This window comes from Myiozetetes cayanensis, unplaced genomic scaffold (assembly GCF_022539395.1).
Source record: "Myiozetetes cayanensis isolate MyiCay16 unplaced genomic scaffold, myiCay2020 scf7, whole genome shotgun sequence".
Taxonomy (NCBI): domain Eukaryota; kingdom Metazoa; phylum Chordata; class Aves; order Passeriformes; family Tyrannidae; genus Myiozetetes; species Myiozetetes cayanensis.
The window spans coordinates 33,417,927-33,438,800 of NW_026087964.1; the positions used below are offsets into that span (position 1 = coordinate 33,417,927).

At 35.5% G+C, this 20,874-nt stretch overlaps 1 protein-coding gene across 2 annotated transcripts in view; it reads left to right on the top strand.

Moving 5' to 3' along the window:
- GLRA3 (glycine receptor alpha 3) overlaps positions 1 to 8,060 on the top strand; it is an 85,949-nt gene extending 77,889 nt beyond the window's left edge. For both annotated transcript variants that reach the window (XM_050337644.1, XM_050337643.1), the window contains one exon: positions 2,804 to 8,060. In XM_050337644.1, coding sequence (XP_050193601.1) covers positions 2,804 to 3,073 — 270 coding nt within the window. In that variant the 3' untranslated portion in view covers positions 3,074 to 8,060. The remainder of the gene's footprint in view (positions 1 to 2,803) is intronic.
- The last annotated feature ends 12,814 nt before the right edge of the window (positions 8,061 to 20,874 follow it).

Genomic DNA, 20,874 nt, shown 5'->3' on the forward strand with positions numbered 1-20,874 from the left:
TTTCTAAGTGGTGGACTCAGACTCCTGAATTCTGAGAAATATTTCTAGTCAAAGAGACAGGCTTTAGCCAAGTCAATCAATAATAAAAAAAATGAGGTGTGTCATTGACATTTTCTATAAATGCCTTTGAAAAAGCTCTCAAGAGTTAACATCAATAATAACAGCACAAGCAGCCTCATACGAACCTGAGGCCAAGTTAGTGATTTTGCTGCATTATGAACCTACTGGAAAACTTGCAGAACCACATTTTGAACAATCCAGCTGCTACCCCAAAAAGAACTATGGTGGCACTTCCATCAGCCCTAGCACTTTGGTCTGACTTGGCAGGCTCCAAACATCCTGCCTGACCTCATGGAGACACCATCCAACAGACACTGGGCAAAAATGCTGAACTCCTAGAAGGACCTTCACGTCACTTCCTCAACAGCAGCAAGCATTTCCAAGCAGCCTGCTGGCAGACCGAATACAGGATGTGTGCAAGCACACAAAAAAAGGAGAGATCTGTCCTTTAAAACATTCTAGGGGGTCATTCCATTCACGTAAGCCTAATACAGAGACAGTAAAGTCTTAGTATATAGTACCTCATTCTGAAAACATGCATAGCTGAAAGCTGCTACTCAGGAACTATTTTACTGTCTTTCTCAGCCTGTGCAATCATAAGCATTATTTTCTGGAGAAGAATGAAAAGACAAAACTCTGAAATGCACATATGAGAGTGTTTAAATGGCAAGTTTATGGTAAATTCTCACAGTCCATGTATTTGTAACTTAATACTTCTGTTAGCTGAAATACAACACTACAATTCCTCTAGAATACAACTCCTTTAATGATCTTATTTCCTATACTTTTCTGACAGGAGAGGAATACTATTGTAGTAATCTCTGTTTTATCACGTCATCAAATAATGATCCTATCATTTTGTATTTCTGTTATTCATTTCCATAGTAATGTAAGTCAGTGATTTTCCTCCTCCTTTTCTTTCATGTTAATTTTTCTTTATTTTTATGTTTTCAAAGGCAAAATCTAATACAGATTTGAAGTACAAGTTTCGGTGAACTGTATTAGTCTCTTCATTTATTCAGTTTACCTATATGAAAAATTATTGCAGTTGGGGGATAACTACAGCTCTGCTGGATGGTCATGCTGATATCTAACTAATTCACTTCAAACTTAGTAGTTTATCTGCATTCTTTTGTAGCTAACTTATTCAACTATTAAGAAACCTAATTGGAATTTTTTTAAACACAGCGATTAAAAAGGGTTCTTTAAGTAAGTACTACTTAATGGAAGCTTTAAATATGTTTAGAATTAATTCTCCATTGAAAAACATTTTCAGATTTTCCAAATATCACAGGTAGTTTCAGAATGAAAAATGTGGATGCTTGGATTTTAGCTCAGCTCTTTGAGAAATTGCATTTGTATATACTAAGACGTTAAAGAAAAACAAAAATTGTTTCAGAACTATTGAATTGAAACGAATTATTTGACTTTGAAACATAAATAAATAAATAACTTTTTTTTGTTAGGAAGTGCTTTAAAATATCAAAAATTCTCTTACAAAAGGAAAATTGCTGTTCATCTCTTTTTATAATACTTATGGAAATTATTTTTGAAAATAATTATTTAAGAACCAACATATACATAACAATTTATATATTTCACAGAAATCTAAAATCCTAAAACAACTAGGATAAAATAGACATGAAAAATAGACATTCCTGAGTTTAAAATTATTGAAAAAATGTTGAATACCATCCAAATCATGTGACTATCCCTGAGGAGCCTAAATAATGAGAGGTACACTGGAATATATTTCAGAAACAAATTTGACTTTGACTTCACAGACTATGTATCATTTATTTGCCTGAATATGTGCCTCTTTTACTGCTTGAGGATACCTATAACCAGGTAAAGAGAAGCAAAAAATATGTCTTCAGACAAAAGGTACATTTTTTAATGAAAATTTGAATAATTTAAATGTAAATTAATATTGTAGATATGAATAATGTAAATATGAAATATGAAAATATGTCTATCTTCAGACCATCTACTTTTGTTTCTGTGCCACGTGATTAAAAATCACTTTCTCTTATAGTTCCGTGAATAATGAATGTCTTTGCCAGTTATCACCTGAACTGACAGAAGAATGAGTTGGAAGAAAAATCTGGCCTTTAGTTTTCATTCACTGTATTTTAAACTAAGACACTTTACATATTATTCTCTTTATCTGATGCTTTCACAGAGATCAGCAGAAATAATGTATACAGATGCAATTAACTAAATATACAATGGCCAAATAGACAGAATTCTCACTAATATTATTAATATGCACGACATTAGTGATTTTATGATGAGTATCTCTAGATATCTAGAGGCCAGGATCCCAGTTTGTTAAACCATGTACAGACTTGATGGTTGTTGTCTAAAAGACTGTTGTGAAGTTTTTCCATTTGAAGACCGTGGATATTTACTGTAAATGGGGAAACTTAAACCAAATCAGAAGTTGTGTGCTCAATTACTGCTAGTTTACTAAGCTTTCTCATTTCTCTAAATAGATTACAGAATCTATAAACAAATAGAAAAAAATCTGTGCTTGTTAAAACTCCTGCAATATTTTTGACAGACACTGATAGGGATGAAATTTCAACCAGTTAATATAAACTGTGGATTCAAGAAGTTACTGAGGTAATGTTGTGATTGCTATTTAGCAGCAGGTAAAATTTCTGTAAATAATAGTAATTTAAAAAAAAAAAACAACCTTCTTGCTCTTTTTCTTTTTTATTTCTTTTTTTTTGTCTAACAGGATGATGATGCACGTGAAAGTCAGTTTAGCTTCACAGCATACGGAGTGGGTCCATGTGTGCAAGCAAAAGATGGAATGGCACAAAAGGGGCCTAATAATCCTGTTCAAGCTGTACCAAAAAGCCCTGATGAGATGAGAAAGGTATTCATTGACCGGGCCAAGAAGATAGACACAATATCCAGAGCTTGTTTCCCATTAGCCTTTCTGATTTTCAACATTTTTTACTGGGTTATTTACAAAATCATCAGGCATGAGGACATTCACCAATAACAAGACTAAGGTTTGTAGTACATAAAGATCTGGCTGTCACTCAACCGGAGGCTTTCTGTTAAAAAAGTACTTCAGAGGAGTGACTGGAAGAGTTAAAAACACTGAGGTGGTGAAAAAAGATCCTGTGTGGCCTGAAATGACCAGGATGGAAGAATGACCCCCAGAGAAGATACATTTGCTATTGCACACTTTCCTTGTCAAGCTAAATATTAACAAATTATTCATTATAAATCACTCTACTAATGAGGCTTTACTGCCAAGTATTTATACATACTGTTACACAGTGGTATAACTGTACAGTACTCTCTGATGGTCCTTAATTTTTTTTTAATTCTGGTGTATTTTCAATTTTAAAAATTGTTCCTGAGTACCCTAGGTAAATCCCACAGTGTTACAGAATAGATTAGTGTTTGTAACCTTGATTTCAATTTTACAATACAATGATCAATTACTGATTGGAGAAAACAGTTTAAAAGACTTGATCTAGTCTTAAGGACAGTACCGGTGGTTTTGCAGTGAATATATTTGACATATTAAAGTCATATGATTTATTAAATGTACTTCAGATTACTGTTCCCCTGGGAGGTGTACATTGAAATAATCTCCTACACCACAAGGTATACAGCCTAATAGCCTGCCTATCACATGAGAAATATATTAAAATTTGTGAAGTATTGACTACTGCAAAGGATTTTTTTTCTTTTAACTACTTAGACTTTGATAATTGAACCATATTTTTTAATTTTTTTTATATTTTAAGAGTTTTCATTCTCAATTCATAAAACTCATAGAGCTAGTGAAATATACAAATTACATCAAAATTTTGCAATACTTCACTTTGATTCAATGCAAAGAGATCTTGGACCAAAACTGAAAGCAAATAATGAACTCCATTGAGGCATTTGGAGGATGACCACAGCAATGCTTATGCACATTCATCTCCTACATGTTACATAAATATAGAAAGCTTAATTTATGAATATCTGAAGTTTTCTGACTCATTCTTTGAAGTTTATTAATATAACTTAGATATTGGTTAAGAAGCACTTCACAGCTTTGGGCAAACATGAAACTCATCAAAAACATAAAAAAGGATCTGAACAGTCTTTTACATTTACTGTATTTCACATTAATAAATAGGAGAGGAACCATTAAAACTCTTAGAAAGATCTTCCCTGTTTAGGTTTAAATTAGTCATATTAGTTGCTTCTTTGAATTGTAACACCATAGATCAATCTTGTCTATTGGTAAACAAAACCATGCTAAGATATAGAAATGCATCATTTAGAATTATTAAATACTCGAAGTCCAGTAGCTGAGGCTGATTCTCATTGCAGAATTTTTTTTTTTTTGAAAGGTTTAAAATTTTTGGTGTGTTGTTGCTTAGAATGTGTATACAAAAGCAAAATCAGCTGGAAACAAACATCTGGTACACTGCCAAAGGCATGGTGCATATGAAATAGAAGTAGCAATGTAACTCTGCATTGAGTAACATAGCAACCTTGGGTTTGGTTTGATTTGTTATTGTTTTCCTCCAAGGATTACTTAGAGACATTCTAAAATAGTAGCTCTCAGATTTTGTTAAACTGTGTCAGAAAGAAGGTGTATAATCTGATTTATTTTAAAACTGTTATTCTTTTGTAGTTTTACTTCATTTATGATCTAAAATTAATTCATTTTACTTAAAATATTTTTTTTTGCTGAGATGATGTCTACTTTTTCTTGATTTTTTTATGTGCGTATTCTAAAAAATCATGTTCACTTATGAAGGTGCTCAGCTGTGTGTGAACTAATGGTTGATATTTCAGTTGAGTTATATTCACCTCTCTCAAAGATATCTGTATGAAAAGGGATGTTAATTTGCTTCTATTATCAGCAAAGTCAACTGTATTTTGTTTAAGGGCTGTTTTCTAATGCACATAACTTTTTGGCATATCATTCTCCTGCCCTCAGGTGAGTAAAGATATTCTATTTTGATATAATGGAATCAAGATCTCTCCTGAACTGGTTTTATGGGTTGAGGTTTTTTCTGTTAACTTTGCCAAGGTAACAAAAAGAAATAATAACTTAAAATTCAAGTTTCATTTAGATTATTCCTAAATGACTTAGTGTAAAGGCACATGATAGAGAAAGAGAAATGTCATTTGAGATGATAAGAAATTTCAAGGCACAAATGCCTGCTCTTCACCACTGACTAGGGGAAAAGTCCAAAAATGCCAGCAGGCATGCCAGCCCTCTTTACAAAGCTAGAATCAACAGCTACAGACATCAGCTAAGATTAGTGTGTGTGGGAGTTGATTCTTTTGTAACTGTATAGTGAAGCAGCAGAGAATAAGATTAAGAAGACTCAAGAGTTGAAAGGTACTCTGCAGTATTTGTCAGGCTGCAGTATTTATGCTACAGTTCCATGAAAGAGACAGTGGAGAAACAGAAGAATAATTATCAAGGAAATAATGCTTGAGGCAGATAGTATCTAGCAGGGTTCCACCCACATGTAAAAAAGAATCTGTTTTTTAGGCTGAAGTAGATAGCCACCTCATTTCACTATCACTGGACTGGGGCTGCGCACAAGTCCTTAGCAAAGTCACACAACGAGGCTTCTTTTAAGCACAACCCCTGTATGACAGGCTAAAGGAGCTTTGTCCAAAGTCATTATTCACCATAGGTGTAGACCCTGTACTTCTCAGGTCATGTTTTTGTGGTCTCTGTAGGCCAGCCCTATACTTTAAAAATAAAATACTGGTACTAGAAGGTCATTGTAACACAATGAAAACAGAGGGAGGCACTGTAGGATCTGAATGAATACTCCAATAACACAGCTACTAAAGAGCTGGCACAGTCACTACAGAGGGAAAAAAGGAAGGATGAGACATTCTAATTATTTTTCCCAGTCTCACAGTATCCTTGCCATAGGTACGCTTGTTCAGGTAGGAGCAGTAGCTACAGGGAGGAACAGTTCACATCAGCTGCTGCAAAGTATATGTTGTTTTCTGAGAGTAGTTTCTACCTGTGCAGATTGACTTCCACACCATCCACTTTCCTAATGTAAAGAGAAGCAGAACAGGAAGGTCCAGGATGAAAAGTGTGGGCTGTGCATAGCAGAACAGGGGCCACAGGAGAAAGCAGAAAGCAGTGCTTCTCCTATGACTGTCTTTTCTTCCTGCACTAAAGAGAGATGTGGCCTAATACGTGTCACCCCTCATAAGGCCAAAAACTCCAGGACCTTGAGACAAGATAAGAAAAGTCCCTTTGAGGTGCAGCAGAAATACTAAACTACCACAGTACCAGAATCCTGCTTAAATTTGAAACAGCAAAATGCATTTTATTTTTAAAACTGTATTCAAATACCAACACAATAGGCTCTAATGGTTAGAGGAATGGCTTTTTTTCTTTATAATGCTGAAAAACTGTAGGAGGTTTGAAGGGGTTTTATTATTTAGAATTCAGCTATTTTAACGTCAAAATAATGCACACTCTACTTTCAAGGACTTTTGATGGCAAGCAGTATTATTTAAGCAGGTTAGTTGAATTCAGGAAAGACAGTGCGTTTAATTAGGATTTAATGATCTTTTCAGCTCAATCAGACATTGACTTTCTTTGGATTGCTTTTATTATAGTTTGTTCAAAGACCTGCTTTATAAAGAATCATTTGTAGTGTGTGAGAGGTGATTCTGTTTAGTCACTAGACAGACTTATGTTTAGGTGATTTAGATTTGCACTTTACATTGTAAGGAGTAAGGTATTGCTTCCACTTTGTGTATTAATCCCTTACAGAATTGTAGGCTGATAATGTAGATAAAAATAGAATATAATAAACTGTACAAAACCTTATTTTTTAATGGTAGGAAAAAATAGAAAGTCTTCCTTGACCTTAGAGGGGCAAAAAAAAGTATTATTTTTAGCAATAATTTTATATTAGATGGAAATAAATTTATTTATACCATTTCCAGCCCAAGCTAACATGGTTGGTTGGAAAAGATGTACTTCTGTGCAACTTCTGCTCTCATTTGAACTGTCATATGAATTAATCTAATCCAACAGAGCAGAATTTGGCCTTAAACTGTGAAACTACTGAATGATCTAATAGTGCTTACAGTACCCCTGTGAGATAGCAAAGTAACTTTATCCACGTCTTACTGTAAAATCATATGGTTATTTAGATGAGAACTATATCAGATCTTCACAGCTCTTTTCCTTTTTGAGACAACTAAGAAATAAAATATAATTCACAAACCAGACTACTTGTTAATAATAAAATGGGTATTCTGTTTTGGAGTGGTTAAGGAAAAGGTGTCTTCAGGCAACACACATCACCTACAGTAATTACTGAAGTATTATCAGTTTGAAAGGCTTGTGGAAGCAGGTTAGATTGCTAGAAGCAGTGGGTTAATGCCAGAAAAATTGTTGGCTCATCCTGTATTCTTGACATTCTCAAATATTACTGCACTTCTTCACTTTCATCTTTGTGAAATATGCAAGAAACATTTATTATGTTTGTATTTTAAATCCATTAAAATACAGAGTGATATTAACAGATGAAATAGACTGAAGTAGGTACTGATGTTCCATGAATGTGGAATTGTGAGCTGTATAAAAAGAAATTATGCCATATGCTTTTGACATAAAGGTTTAACATAATATACAGTATTTTGTGTGTTAGTGATCCTGGCTTTTTAAAGGTTACAGTAAGAAAAAAAGAAAAATTTGTATGATAGTGTATTAATAACTTGTCCGTGAGTTTTCAAAATATTCTCCTGTGAGTTCTGTCTGATGGCAATTTCATCTCAAAGTACTTCCTTTTTGGTAAAAGTCTCTAAATGTGTCATGCATGGATTTGATTAGATTCCTTTTTGTTGTATTACAGTATCATACTGCACTTAAGATGACATTCTCTGCAGACAGAAGTGTTAAAATGTGAAATTTATGGTGCCACCCATATCATTGTAGATATTTTGTTCAAAAAAAATAAACAACTTTTTTCAGAAAACGTGCAAGTTTTTTATGATATTTTAGGCAACGAATTTAAAGTCAAAGGAGGGACTATCAACACCATTGAAAAAAAGGATGAAATCCTCAGCAGTAGTTAAGGTACATTACCATTAAGTATTTCAGGAATGAAAACTTGAGAGAGGATAGAGTGCCTTCAGTTGTTACATGGGTTCCAGATCTGAAAAAAGCTCATTCTAAAAACTCAGGGAAAGTTACTTTGACAAATGCCTATTGAAATAAGTACTGCCACTCTCAAATAGTCCCAATGATCTTATTATCAAAAAGGCAAAGAATGTCACTTGCGGCAAAATAGCCTTTTGAAAATTTTATAGAACTGTGAGCCCTCCTTTTTAGTGCTCCTTGATAGAAAATACCTGAAGTTAGCAAATAAATCCTTTGTGAACAGTCTGAGTTCTGATAATCTGATTATAGCAGTTCAATGCATTTATAAAGAGCACAGAGAATGCTCATCTCAATCACAGCCACATGTTAATGTGATGCCATTTAGACCTGAAATCGTTAGCAGACATCACAAATGTTTTGCACTCCCTGCCCACATAAGACAAAAGACAACATCAGTTCACTCATTTCAACTTGCTTTTCACATTGATACAAACCAAAAACTTTGACACAACTGCAAATGAATTATTCCCATTACCTGTCTCTGATAATCCAGTTCAGCAAGTTTATGACTTGGAGCTTTATAAAATGGAAATTTCTCAAGAGAACAGTCAAATGTAATAAGACCACCAGGGAAACCTTAGCAGAAATCTTGAGCAAGCCTGCACAGAGCCACAGAACTGTGTGATCCAGTCTTTACTATTTATGACAGCTGTTGCTCCAGCAGATCTATAACACCTTGTCTTCCCAAAAGCAAAGTATAACAGGTACCTCTGATCTTGTTCAGGTAAGTTCCCAAGCAAAAATGCCATGAAGCACTGCAGTAGCAAATGTTTTCACACAGTTCCCAGAGCATGAAAAATGCAAATGCACTGTACCAGGTGTGCAACAAGAAATTAAACAAGAAATTAACAGCCAAATAATGTCACCTGTGAGTCATAGAAAAAAGAAGTAACAGATCTTAAAGAGATCAATATGTGATTGTATGGCATAAACTATGTGGCCCTTTCAACACAGAATTCTGGAAAAAACAGATATTAAATATCCTTTTTCATGATTGCATATATAGCTACCTATTTTGTACTATCCTACTTTCTATACACTATCAGGATCTGAGAACATACATTTTTTTTCTGAGTATGTGAATTTAAAACCCAGGACAACAATCATCAGAAGTCTCAAAACTAGAACTACAGGGAAATTGTCATTTTGGAAATAAATCTTTTTCAAAATGTAAATAATATACTTCTAAATATTTAATAAACAAATACATATATATAATGTTTCCTCATTAGAAAAAAAATATTTTTTCAACATTTATTTCACAGATTTACGAAGTCACAAAATGGCTGATGTTGGAAGGGACCTTGATGTTTATCTTCTGCAAACCCCCTGCTCAAGGAGGGCAACTTACAGCCGGTTACCAAAACTGTGTTCAGATGGCTTTTGAATATCTCCAGGGATGAAGACTCCACAGCCTCTGTGGAGTGCTTGGTCACCCTCAGAGTAAAAAGCATTTCATGATAGTCAGAGAGAACATTCTGTGTTTTGGTTTGTGCTCATTGCCTCCTATCTCGTATCACTGAAAAGAGCCTGACTCCATCTTCTTTATAAACTCTACACAAATTTTTACACAAATTGATGAAATCCCCCTAAACTGGACACAATGGTCTGCTTACTGGAAGGGAAACACTGCTTACTGGAAGGGTACATCACCTGCCTCAACCTCCTGGCCACACTGTTAATGCAGCTGAGCACACCATTAGTAGTCTTTGTTGTAAAGACACATTTCTGGCTTATGTTCAGCTTGGGGCCCACAGGACCCCCAGGTCCTGTTCTGAACACCTACTTTCCAGCTGTTCATCCTGCAGTATACACTGGTGCAAAGGGTTGTTGCTCCCCAGGTGCTGGGCTTTGCACCTTCCCTCACAAGACTGAAAAAACTTTTCTTGTAATGTTAATCCTTATTTAAGTGATCTGCATTTAACACCTTTACTGAGGTAAAAGTTCAACATCAAATCCACTTATGCCATGTTTTAATTCCTCTCTTAACAAGACAAATAACACACTGACTTGCCTTGAAAACATTAGGGTGTCACTTTGGATGTGTTTAGTTATTCTCAGTAGGTATATTCAGTAGGTACAGAAAACATTAAACAGTTGTTTTTAAAAGCACATGATACTGCAGCTTGTTTTTCCACCTGAATATGAGGAAGCACTTTACTCTGCGAGTGACTGAGCACTGGAACAGATTGCCCAGAGATGTTGTGGAGTCTCCCTCACTGAAGATACTCAAGAACCATCTGGATACAGTCTTTGCAATGTGCTCTAGGATAACCCTGCTTGAGCAGGGAGGTTGGACCAGCTGACCCACTGGGGTCTCTTACAACCTGAAATATTCTGTGATTCTGTATAAAGCAGAAGTAACCTTTATTAGATATGTTAGATCACTCGTTATTAGAATTAAGAGGAACTTATTTAGAACGATATTGGACATTTTGACAAATTTCAATTATACTTGATTGCATTATATGCGAATGAGGTTTCCCTCCCCATCCATTTCTCGTTTTGTAGTAGCAAAAGCATCGTCGTTTCTCCGGACAGTATAAATTAGACCACAAGATGGCTCCCTCGCACGGGGATTGAGGGGTGTAGTGGGTATTTCGGTTTGTTCCAGGAGACAAACTTTAGCAAAATGCATTCTTCCTGAAGACGTTCCACGCACTGATTGTCATTATTGAGAGGGACATTTATAAAACATAACTACTATTCATGCTACAAACCATACTTCATTTTGAAAGTTATTTGAGTGTTCTGAGTTGATGCTGTCTTAGAAGCAAAAATTAGTTGGGTCTTTGGAGTAGATTTATTACACTAAGGATGCCTGGAAATACGGCTAAAAATATACAAGCCGTTATTAACTATGCACAACAGACATTCCATTTATTAACAATATGTGTGCTGTCACTCTGTAATAAAGGCAAAGAAGGAAGTATTAAAAGGCTTCAGGGTGATCTAATTGTGGTCTTTCAGTACCTGAAGAGAACCTTCAAGAAAGATGGAGGGAGACTTTTTATAAGGGAATGTAGAAATTGGACAAGGGGGAATGTCTTCAAACTGAAAGAGAGTAGGTTTAAATCAGATATGATTAAGAAATTCTTTCCTGTGAGGGTGATGAGGCACTGGAACAGGTTGCCCAGAGAAGCTGAGGATGCCCCATCCCTGGAAGTGTTCAAGGTTGGGTTGAAAGGAGCTCTGAGCAACCTGGTCCAGTGCAACCCCTGCCCATGGCAAGAGAACTGGAATTAGATGATCTTTAAAGTCCCTTCCAACTCGAACCATTTTGCAATTCTATGATATATAGGTTTCACTGAGGAATGGGTAACTTCATATTATCTCATATCAAAAAGGAGATGCGCCCATACACTTCAGCAATGTAAATAATGTAAATCCGTAACTCAGTTTGTCCCGTGATAGCCTGTTGTATCACCACTGTCTTGCTTTCCTATCAGACTTCACCCTTTTCACATTCACTGAACAAATACGGAAACAGCAGTAAGAGCACCCTGAACTTTGATCTGAAATGATACCTGGGATATTATTATAGGGTACGAGGATACTACAGAATAGCTGCAGATTAGAACAGACACTACAGTGTACCACTAGCATCCATTTACTGTTTATCCTTAATTTCTCAACAATGTTCTGATTCAGATGCTAGTTAAATAGGACAATGATGAACACTATTAATTTTGAATTTGTACTAGTTACTAAATTGTCTCCTAAAAGTTAAAGAATTCTATGTTTAAGGTTCACAGAAGTATTTACAACTTAAAAATCAATAAATACCGTGGTTGTCATATTCTTTTTCCTACTGGCTTTGCAGGGTCCCTCAGTGATAGCACAACTGAATAACTTTGATAATTACTTTGACACTTAACAATGAACTTTTTTATATTTAACTGCATTACCAATAAAAGAAGGTCGGTAAAAATAAGACAAGAAGAGCATATCTCACTTCAACAGGAAACTTTTCACTTGCATACAATTGTGATCAGAGGTAATACAGAAACAATTTTATACCAACACATCATTTTGAGAAAATAAATTTAAAAGCACTTTCAGAAGTGTCCTATCCCTTTTTCAGCAGCCTCAGATTTAAAAGCCTCCTGTGGGCACATCCACCTGCTCCAGCATGCGGTCCACTGTAGGCTGCAGGTAGATCTCTAATCCACTGTGGACCTCTATGGGCTGCAGGGAGACAGCCTGCCTCACCATGGTCTTCACCCTGGACTACAAGGAATTCTATGCTCTGCTGCCTGGAGCACCTCCTCCCCGTCCTTCTTCACTGACCTTGGCATCTGCAGGCCTGTTTAATCTTACATATTCACACTCCTGGTTGCAAGTAGGTTTTCTTCCACCTTCCCAACTATGTTATCCCAGAAGCACTACCAAAGTCACTGATGGGCTCAGCCTTGACCAGAGGCAGATCTGTCATCAAGCACCTGACATTGGCTATATCAGATGTAGGAGAAGCTTCTGACAGCTTCTCACAGAAGCCACCCCAATAGCCCCCTGCTACCAAAACCTTGCTACTCACATCCAGTGCAACTATACATCTATATATTCCTATACATCTAAATATTCCTTAACTAAATGTTTCAGTTAATAAAAAAAAGGTCCAATACCATTTGTATGACGCAAATTCATATGTTCATTCACTATACCTAAAACATGGATTGTAAGTGAATATAAAATCGTAGAGGTAATAGGGATTTTTGCATTAAGATAGAGTCAGACATGGATGTCTACACAGACACTTAACTGAACCTGTTTTTAAAGAACTTAAATAATTTCAGCTTCACAGCTCATCAAGGCTTTATTCCAGTACTTCATTATTCTTAGGGTTTTTTTCTAAATATCAAATATAAGTCCTCCTCTTTGCAATGTAAGATTACCATCTCGTTCTGTCTATGACAAACAAGGGAAAATTATTCCTCAGTTCCTAATGGCTTATTTACCATGATCCTTCTCCACACTATATTCCTTTATTCTTCTCTTTTTAAGAAAAAAAAAAATCCAGTTCAGTTAGTCTTTCCTCATAGATCATGGTTTCCAGAGTTGAAATCACTGTTGCTTCTCTCCTCTATATGCATTTCAATCAGTCCTCTGCCTGTCTCAGAGAGGAAAACTCATGACTGAAGAAAGTATTCTAACTGAAGGCTTGCTAGTGCAGCACAGAGGAGAGGCATTACTTCACGTTTTGGATATAGGGTTCTGTTTATACATTTTCCTTTTCATGGCAGCAAGCCTCTCCTGATTCATATTCATTGTGTGAGCCATACTAATCCATAGAATTTTTTTTTGTGCACAAATACTAGTCACCTTCTTTATTTGCTTACTTGAGCAAAGTATTTTGCTAACTTCTTGTGTGAAGTGACATGAAAACAATGTAATTTTAATCATTTCCAAGGAACAAGAGCCCCCTTTTAAAATTCCTTCCCTAGCTTCACAAGACTTCCCAAAATGTTTTAGGACTGTCTGTATTGGTAGAGCTCTCCCCATCGTTAAATAATAATAAAGTTTCCCTGACAGAGCCAAGCTACATATTATTCCCACTCTGTGGGAATAAGAATGCTTTTAAGGAAGGAATCATGAAAATTTTGAGTAAATATTCATCTGATGATATTTCTTTCTTTCAGAAAATTAAAAACGTACTTTCTGTCCTTCCTTTTTCACACATGTGCCCAGAGGCACAAACCAGTTTCTCCTGGAGGATTCTGTCGCTGTCAAACAGGTATTAGAATACTCTCAGCCCATAGCTGGTGCCCAGAGAAAAGAAATTTCTGTTATTGAATGAAAAATTTTTGTGATAAACTTTGGAGGAACATCTTAGATGTAATTTGTCAAAATATAAATACCCTACTGCTCTGAAAATAGTTTGATTATTCAATAATTTATATGAGAAATACCAACCAAGCAGATAAATGAAAGTTTTATTAAGGAAATAATAACTTGTGTGAATTATTTGTGGAGTTTCTATGATCTATTACTGCCAAACCAATTATGTAATGTCTCAGGAATGACAGCTCAAGGTCAAGGTAAATCCAAGCTAATAGATTCATGGAAACAATACTATTGCAACTGACATTATACAGAAACTGAGAGTAACACTCAGTTGTTACTCAAAGTATATTTACCTTTCCCTGAATGCTTTCTTTGACTTTTCTCAGGCTTAACAAGCCAAACATACAGCTTTTCGTGTCTGGTTCTTAGTGTTACAACTAATAAGGTATTGAAAACAGTTCCTGAAGAATGCTCTCCAAACATCAAATAATAGGTAAGTTGTTTATACATTAGATTTACCTCTATTTGCATGAATATTTTGAAAGCTTTTAGTATCAAATTGATTTACACTGACAAGTCTCAATTTAAGATTTTTCACCCATAACTCAGGAAAAATTCTGTTGGAGACAGTTCCCTGGTAAAAGCTAAGCTGTCATTAAATAAGGGATTTCTCCTCAGAATATGGAGCTTAAGCTCATTTTATGCATTTCTGAGGCCACAGTTAGCAAACTCGATGAAGCTAGACTCTAGGTGTTTAGCATTCATTCAGCATGTTAAGAGCTACCTCACAAGCACCTAAAAAGAAGAGAGAATTTACTGCCACCATAAAAGGTTTCAGTGACAATATATACAAATGATTTCATACAGGTATTACATAAAAAGTAATGATGACAGAGGTTCATATAAATAAATGAAATTGTAGGTTTTCAGAACACTAGGAAACTTGCCATCATTGGATAAATGTAACATTGGTACCATCACATCTCATAGGGGGAAAACAGAAAAGTCCCATTTCCAATAAGCAACTGAGGTGTTCTAGCTCACCTTCATGTAAGTATTTAGACACCGCCTCTAGGATAACCCACTGTAAATTAACCTAATTAATTTAAACGGCATGACCTACTGCAAACTGACAATAGAGTTTTGTGGATTTTGGGGATACCTTTTGTTCCACTGAGGGTATTGATGATCAGAATGTAAACCAGTCTTATAGTCTTTGCTGCCCAGCATCTCTCTATCCACCCTTTTGTTGATCAAAGTGGTTTCTATTCCCTTGAGGCTTTTCCCAGGGACAGTGGACAGTAAGCCAAGCTTTTTAAATGTCATATTCTCATATGCATTGCACTGGCTTATTCCAAAGACATTTTGGGTTTCCCAATTGTCGAACCTCTACATTTTCTCTAAGTGAGTTTCAACCATTAGCTAGTAAGGGAAGAAAATATAATAATTTTCTATCATTCTTCAACCACAGTCCCAAAAGCTATATTGATGCTGTCCACAAAAGGCGGTATCATTTACAGAGAGGCAGTTGGAGCTGGTGAGAAGCCTTTGCAGAAAGTGAATTCAGAAATCTGTAGTAATGCTGTGGAAAACTGTGGTTAAAGTTGTCTTTCACTGTTCTTAAAGAACACGTAGGTGAATTTTTTTACATAGTTGCCGTAATCTAAATTGTAATAAAATATGGCAAAACAATTTAATATCCTTACAGCTGGGTTTCCAATATTTCCAAGAGCACACCCATACCTCTTTTCCCTCCTTGTTGCTAAGGACAATGTGTTCAGATTCGATATTTATTTTTAAAGGAAAATTTTCTCTGAGCCTGCCAAACTTTTTAGCATGTCAAGAATTATTAAGTGGGACTGCCAGTTATTTCAGAGAGCACAGGGGGAAAAAAAAACTAGATACCCTTCCAAAATCCAAAAATGTCAGCAAATCCAAATCCTTCCTTTGATGTAATTTCAAACATCTGGAAAAACATTAATAGCCCAATGCTAAGGATTTCTCTTAAATCATTAAAGAAACAAAGGAGATAATAGATCTGATTCTTACTGTGTTTTGCCTCAGAGTAAAACGTACACAAGAAGATACTCATTTTAAAATTGAGTGGGAGGGCAGTGAAGTATTTCACCTATCAAAAGCAAGCTCTTTGGTGTAAACTGGAGGGTGATTTGATATCAGCTGGCTTAGATTCACTGGGGAAAATTTCTCCTTTTCAGCACTTTTTAAAGAAAAGATGTTTACTATTGATTGGTGAAGGTGAATTGTCCTTTTGCTTCCCTCTTTCATATCAGTTGCATTTCTGATTTCTAAGTGAGAGAGGGAACACAAGGTTGTGTGCCCTGTGGGAAGCAGAGTAAGTAGCAATGTGTCATATATTGAGAATTTCAATATTTCAAGGAAAGAAATTTGTTTTCTTCACCTTAATATATTTTTCTAATAAGGCTCTTATCTAGTATTGTGCTTCATACTTAATGGCTGTCATGATTTACTAAATATATTAAAATAAGTGACAGAATGTTATTTTAGTAATGCTATCTGTGATGCAGAAAGGGGTGGGTTCTGTTGAAACAGGAGCACAGTAAGAATTCATTACATAGTGTTGTGAGAAGAATTCACTTACCTTTTTTTCTGGTCTGTTTGTTTGTTTTCTCTAGAATCCTGGCATTTTTGTTTTTACTCATAGTTCATCCAAGAGGTCCTGTAATCCTGACTTTGCTCTTTTCAATGCTTGCAATGGTGTAAATTGCTACAAAAATATAAGGTAATAGAAAAGAAGGGTTGGTTGTGACCACAGCTATGTCTGACAAAAATTCTTTAGCTAAACAACTGTGAGAGTGTTGCTCTGAGAAAACTTCTCTGAGGACAGAAAAGAAATAACTACCTGGATATTAATTGTAACTTTACAGTGATTCTCTTTGATTTTTTTTATTTTTTAAAATTTTTTTTCTAACCATGAATAAAAGGAGAGAGTGAAAAGAGAAAAAGCATAACTGGTTGAATTTTCCACATAAGGATGAAGCCTCAATAAAACAAATTACATTGAACATGGAAATTCCCTGAGTGGTTCTGGACTCCTGTCACACCAGAGCCATTATCAAATCATAGGCATACACATTCCTGGTCACAAAAACCCTTTCCAAGAAGTAGATGCAGTTGATTAAGTTACATTTCACAGCTACTGCTCTGTCAATCCTTTGACAATTTAGAAACACAAGGTACAATCCCAGATCAGCATTAGCAGTACACATGATCTATCACAATAAGTTCTGTAACTCTCCAATAGTGTGCGACTTAAAATTTGTTTTCACAGCTTCCAAACACAGTTGTTTGGAAATATGTAAAACAGCTCCCATAAACTTCTCAATGATTTTGTATATTAGAGGAGAAGAAGGAACCAAGTTTCATTCAATATTATAACACAGAAATTCTTCAAATTTCTGCTCCAGTTTACATTATGCAGTAAATTGGAAGCCGTTCAGCTTGAAATGCCCAGAAATAGGACTTGGAGATGACTACAGAATATCAGTAAACTATCATGAGTGAGAAAAATCAAAAGGAATTCTAGGAAATGGACTTCTAGTGAAAGCAGTAGGAGTAAGAGCTTTCAAACAGAGAACTTTGAAGGAACATAATTTGCCTACAGCAAATGGGATTTCTTTCAATGACTAATTTCCTTCTAGTCCCTTGTTTTCATTACTATGCAAACATGTATGTGTGCACATACCTGCACACATATGTAAATGGAGATAATATTTCCAGTACATAGAAACTACATGGTATTGTATAATGCATTTTACTCATGGCAGTGTGGAGTATTCAAACTGGGTTTATACATGTGAACAGTAAATAGAGATACGTGAAAGGTTGGCTAGGAATTAAATGTCATAACCTCTTGACACTGCAAGGCAAAATATGTACTTTGGGTGTACAGCCCTGAGTCACTGTTTTTATTGACATTCAATTGTTATACAATATTTTTATTTTAGGTAAACACAGCAAAGCAAGAACAAATACATTTTTCCAGGAACTAGTTAGGATCTAGCGTACCTCAGTATACTCTGAAAAACAGTGTATAATTTAGGAGTGACTCATTAGGGCACCAGCTTTGAAGGATATGTTTAATTCCTGCTCTATCATGGACTTACAATTAGTCAGAAGAAAGCCAAGTGAGGCCTGTTTTTACTATTGTTAGTTCAATCACAGTGTTGATGGAATTATTGAAATCAGTGCTCAACTACTACACTGAGTACAGCGTAGTCTTCACAACAGTGCAATAAAAATTCTGTCCAGAAGCCCACTGACAGTGAAAGAGGTGATCTCAGTCCTTATAGCCTCCTCCTTGATGCCCAGATACACAGCTCCCTCCCTCATAGCAGCTCTGAGGCTGCCCTTAAGAAATTTAATTCAGCTCACTAAAGTCAATATTTCTATTTTACCTATAAAAATAGGGAAGGAACTGTCAATTCTAGCTGCCCAAAGTCAGGACCATGGGAGACAAGGCTATGTTTTCAGTATAAGATATTCTTCGATTGGTTCAGTTGTCTGAAACTGCATTCACAGTCTTCAAAAGGGATGAAAAACATTATTTCTCACGTGTTAATAGCAGCATTTTCACAAATCTCTTTTAGGAAATCATTCTGCCAAAACATGGAGGAACAGCAAGGGGACATAATTCATCCAGGATTATACCAAAAATACACACATTTTTATTTAATCTAAATTTCTTCTGGACAGATAAAAATGTGCATGCATTTGTGAGTGTATTATATATATATAGATAAAGAAGAACCAAGTTACCCATTTCATGTTTCAAAACTCATTGTTAACATTTATAACCAAAAAAACCTGTGGCCTTGATGATCAGAATATTATTCAGAATAGCCATCTAAATCACTAAAACAAGCAACAGTATTTGTTCCAAAGTACTGAGGGGTTTCTTGGATATTTCTATAGGAGTAAAAGAAATTATAGTATTTCTTGAATCAGCTGGCAAAGACCCCACTCAAGGCCTTCCTCAGGTAGCAACCTGTAAGCCTCAGTTTCTGAAGTCCCTAAGCAGCTTTCTTCAAACTGAACTGGGTTAGTTTGAACAACTAGACATTGTCTTGTTCATTTTGACTGAAATTATCTCACACTAAGCTAATAACAGCACCAGGTTCCATATTCAAGTTCTTAAGTGATGCAATGATAACAAAAGGAACATGGGATACATAGAGTATTTTACTTTACTGTCTTCATATTTTTTATGCTCAGTGGTATTAGAAAGAACATTGGAGTACATTCTCAGCCACTCCCAGAAGACAATCCTGGGAACACGTAGGCAGTTGGAATAACCTTTTCTTCTCTTCCTAATAACTCAACATACTGGTTACCATGCATTTGAATAACACTGTTTTTCAATGCAACATGGTAAGCTTGTGCTGATTTATTTGCAATTTTTCCTATCTAACTGTTAGAACAAATCCTACAGCATACGATGCATATACAGCTCAGCATGACTGTGCAAAAGCAATTTCACTAGTTTCCTTCTCTGCTTTTCCTTTTTAGTAACATTATGTTGCTCGTCCTTATGAGAATTCCTTTCCAAAGAATGAAATGCTCTCTTTCTATGGAATGATAAAATGACTAGTTATCATCAGACCCATGGTTAAGATTAAGCTATGACTTTGTGCCTCAGTAAACAGATTGCAATCAAATTTTTATAAGTACCATACTTTTCCATTTCCCCTAACCTCTATAGCTTTCAGTTCCACACTTATTTTTGTTGAAAGGTTTCCCATTGTGAAGGGAATTACATGAAAAGCAAAAGTGCCAGAGTTGTACTGAGGAAATATTGCTGTGCTTTGTTATGAGTCAGACGGGACGGAATCAAAACACTTGGTTTCTCAAGACTTGGTCTTGAGAAACACTGGCTGAAAAATAATCAAAATCACAGATATACATCTGCTTTTATAGTTTGTAACATCTGGACAGAAATTCTTCCATCATCCAATTGTAGTGATAAATATTCCCTTTCCCTTCCTTCATTGGATCTACTCTAAATGACAAATCTATGAGTTTTTAAAGCTTAAAAATTTTAAAGAAAAATCTGGAAACAAATTTCTGTGTAAAAATTATTATGCTTAGAATCAGAATAGCTTCTTTAGGTTCCTGCTTTCACACAGCATAAGAGGCAACCTTTCATGTTTTCATGTGTCTTCAGAAAGCTTCATTTCACAATACGCAAAGTCCAAAAACACAAAGTCCATCAAGTTATAGACATCAGCTTCCCTATCACTGTAATTAAAGCCTGTGTTCTCCTTTCTTTTCTGGCATCTTTAGCTTCACTCTTCACTTTCTGCAGCTTCCTCAAACTGCAACACTCAAATATGAATTTATCTCATAAATACCATCCCTTTTCATATCTGCATGAGACATGAAGTTTTAGAGTGACAGAAACAGAATCATAAGATTTGCTTTACACAAAAGGGCTGAATGAAAGTAGTTGCGTAATTTTAGAAATACCTCAGAGCTTCTAAACCTTGCTTTCTCACAGTCATGGTCTTCAGAATATACAGTGCTGGAAAAGGGATTGCTGTGAGACAAGAGAAAAACTGGTCACCAAACTTATAGCTAAATGCCCTGTAGAAGTGTTTGATACTTGAAGTGAGATATTTGGGTAATTCAGATTTTTTCCTTGAAAATGCAGAGAGATTTCACTTATTTGGTATTTTCCTTTTTTTTTTTTCTCTTTGTTTTGTTTGCTTTTAACTTCTACCCAAAAAAGACTGAATGAGTTGTCTTGAAGAGCATTTTTAAGATAAAATATCATCCAGGAAGTTAGTCTATAAGAATTTGACTTCATG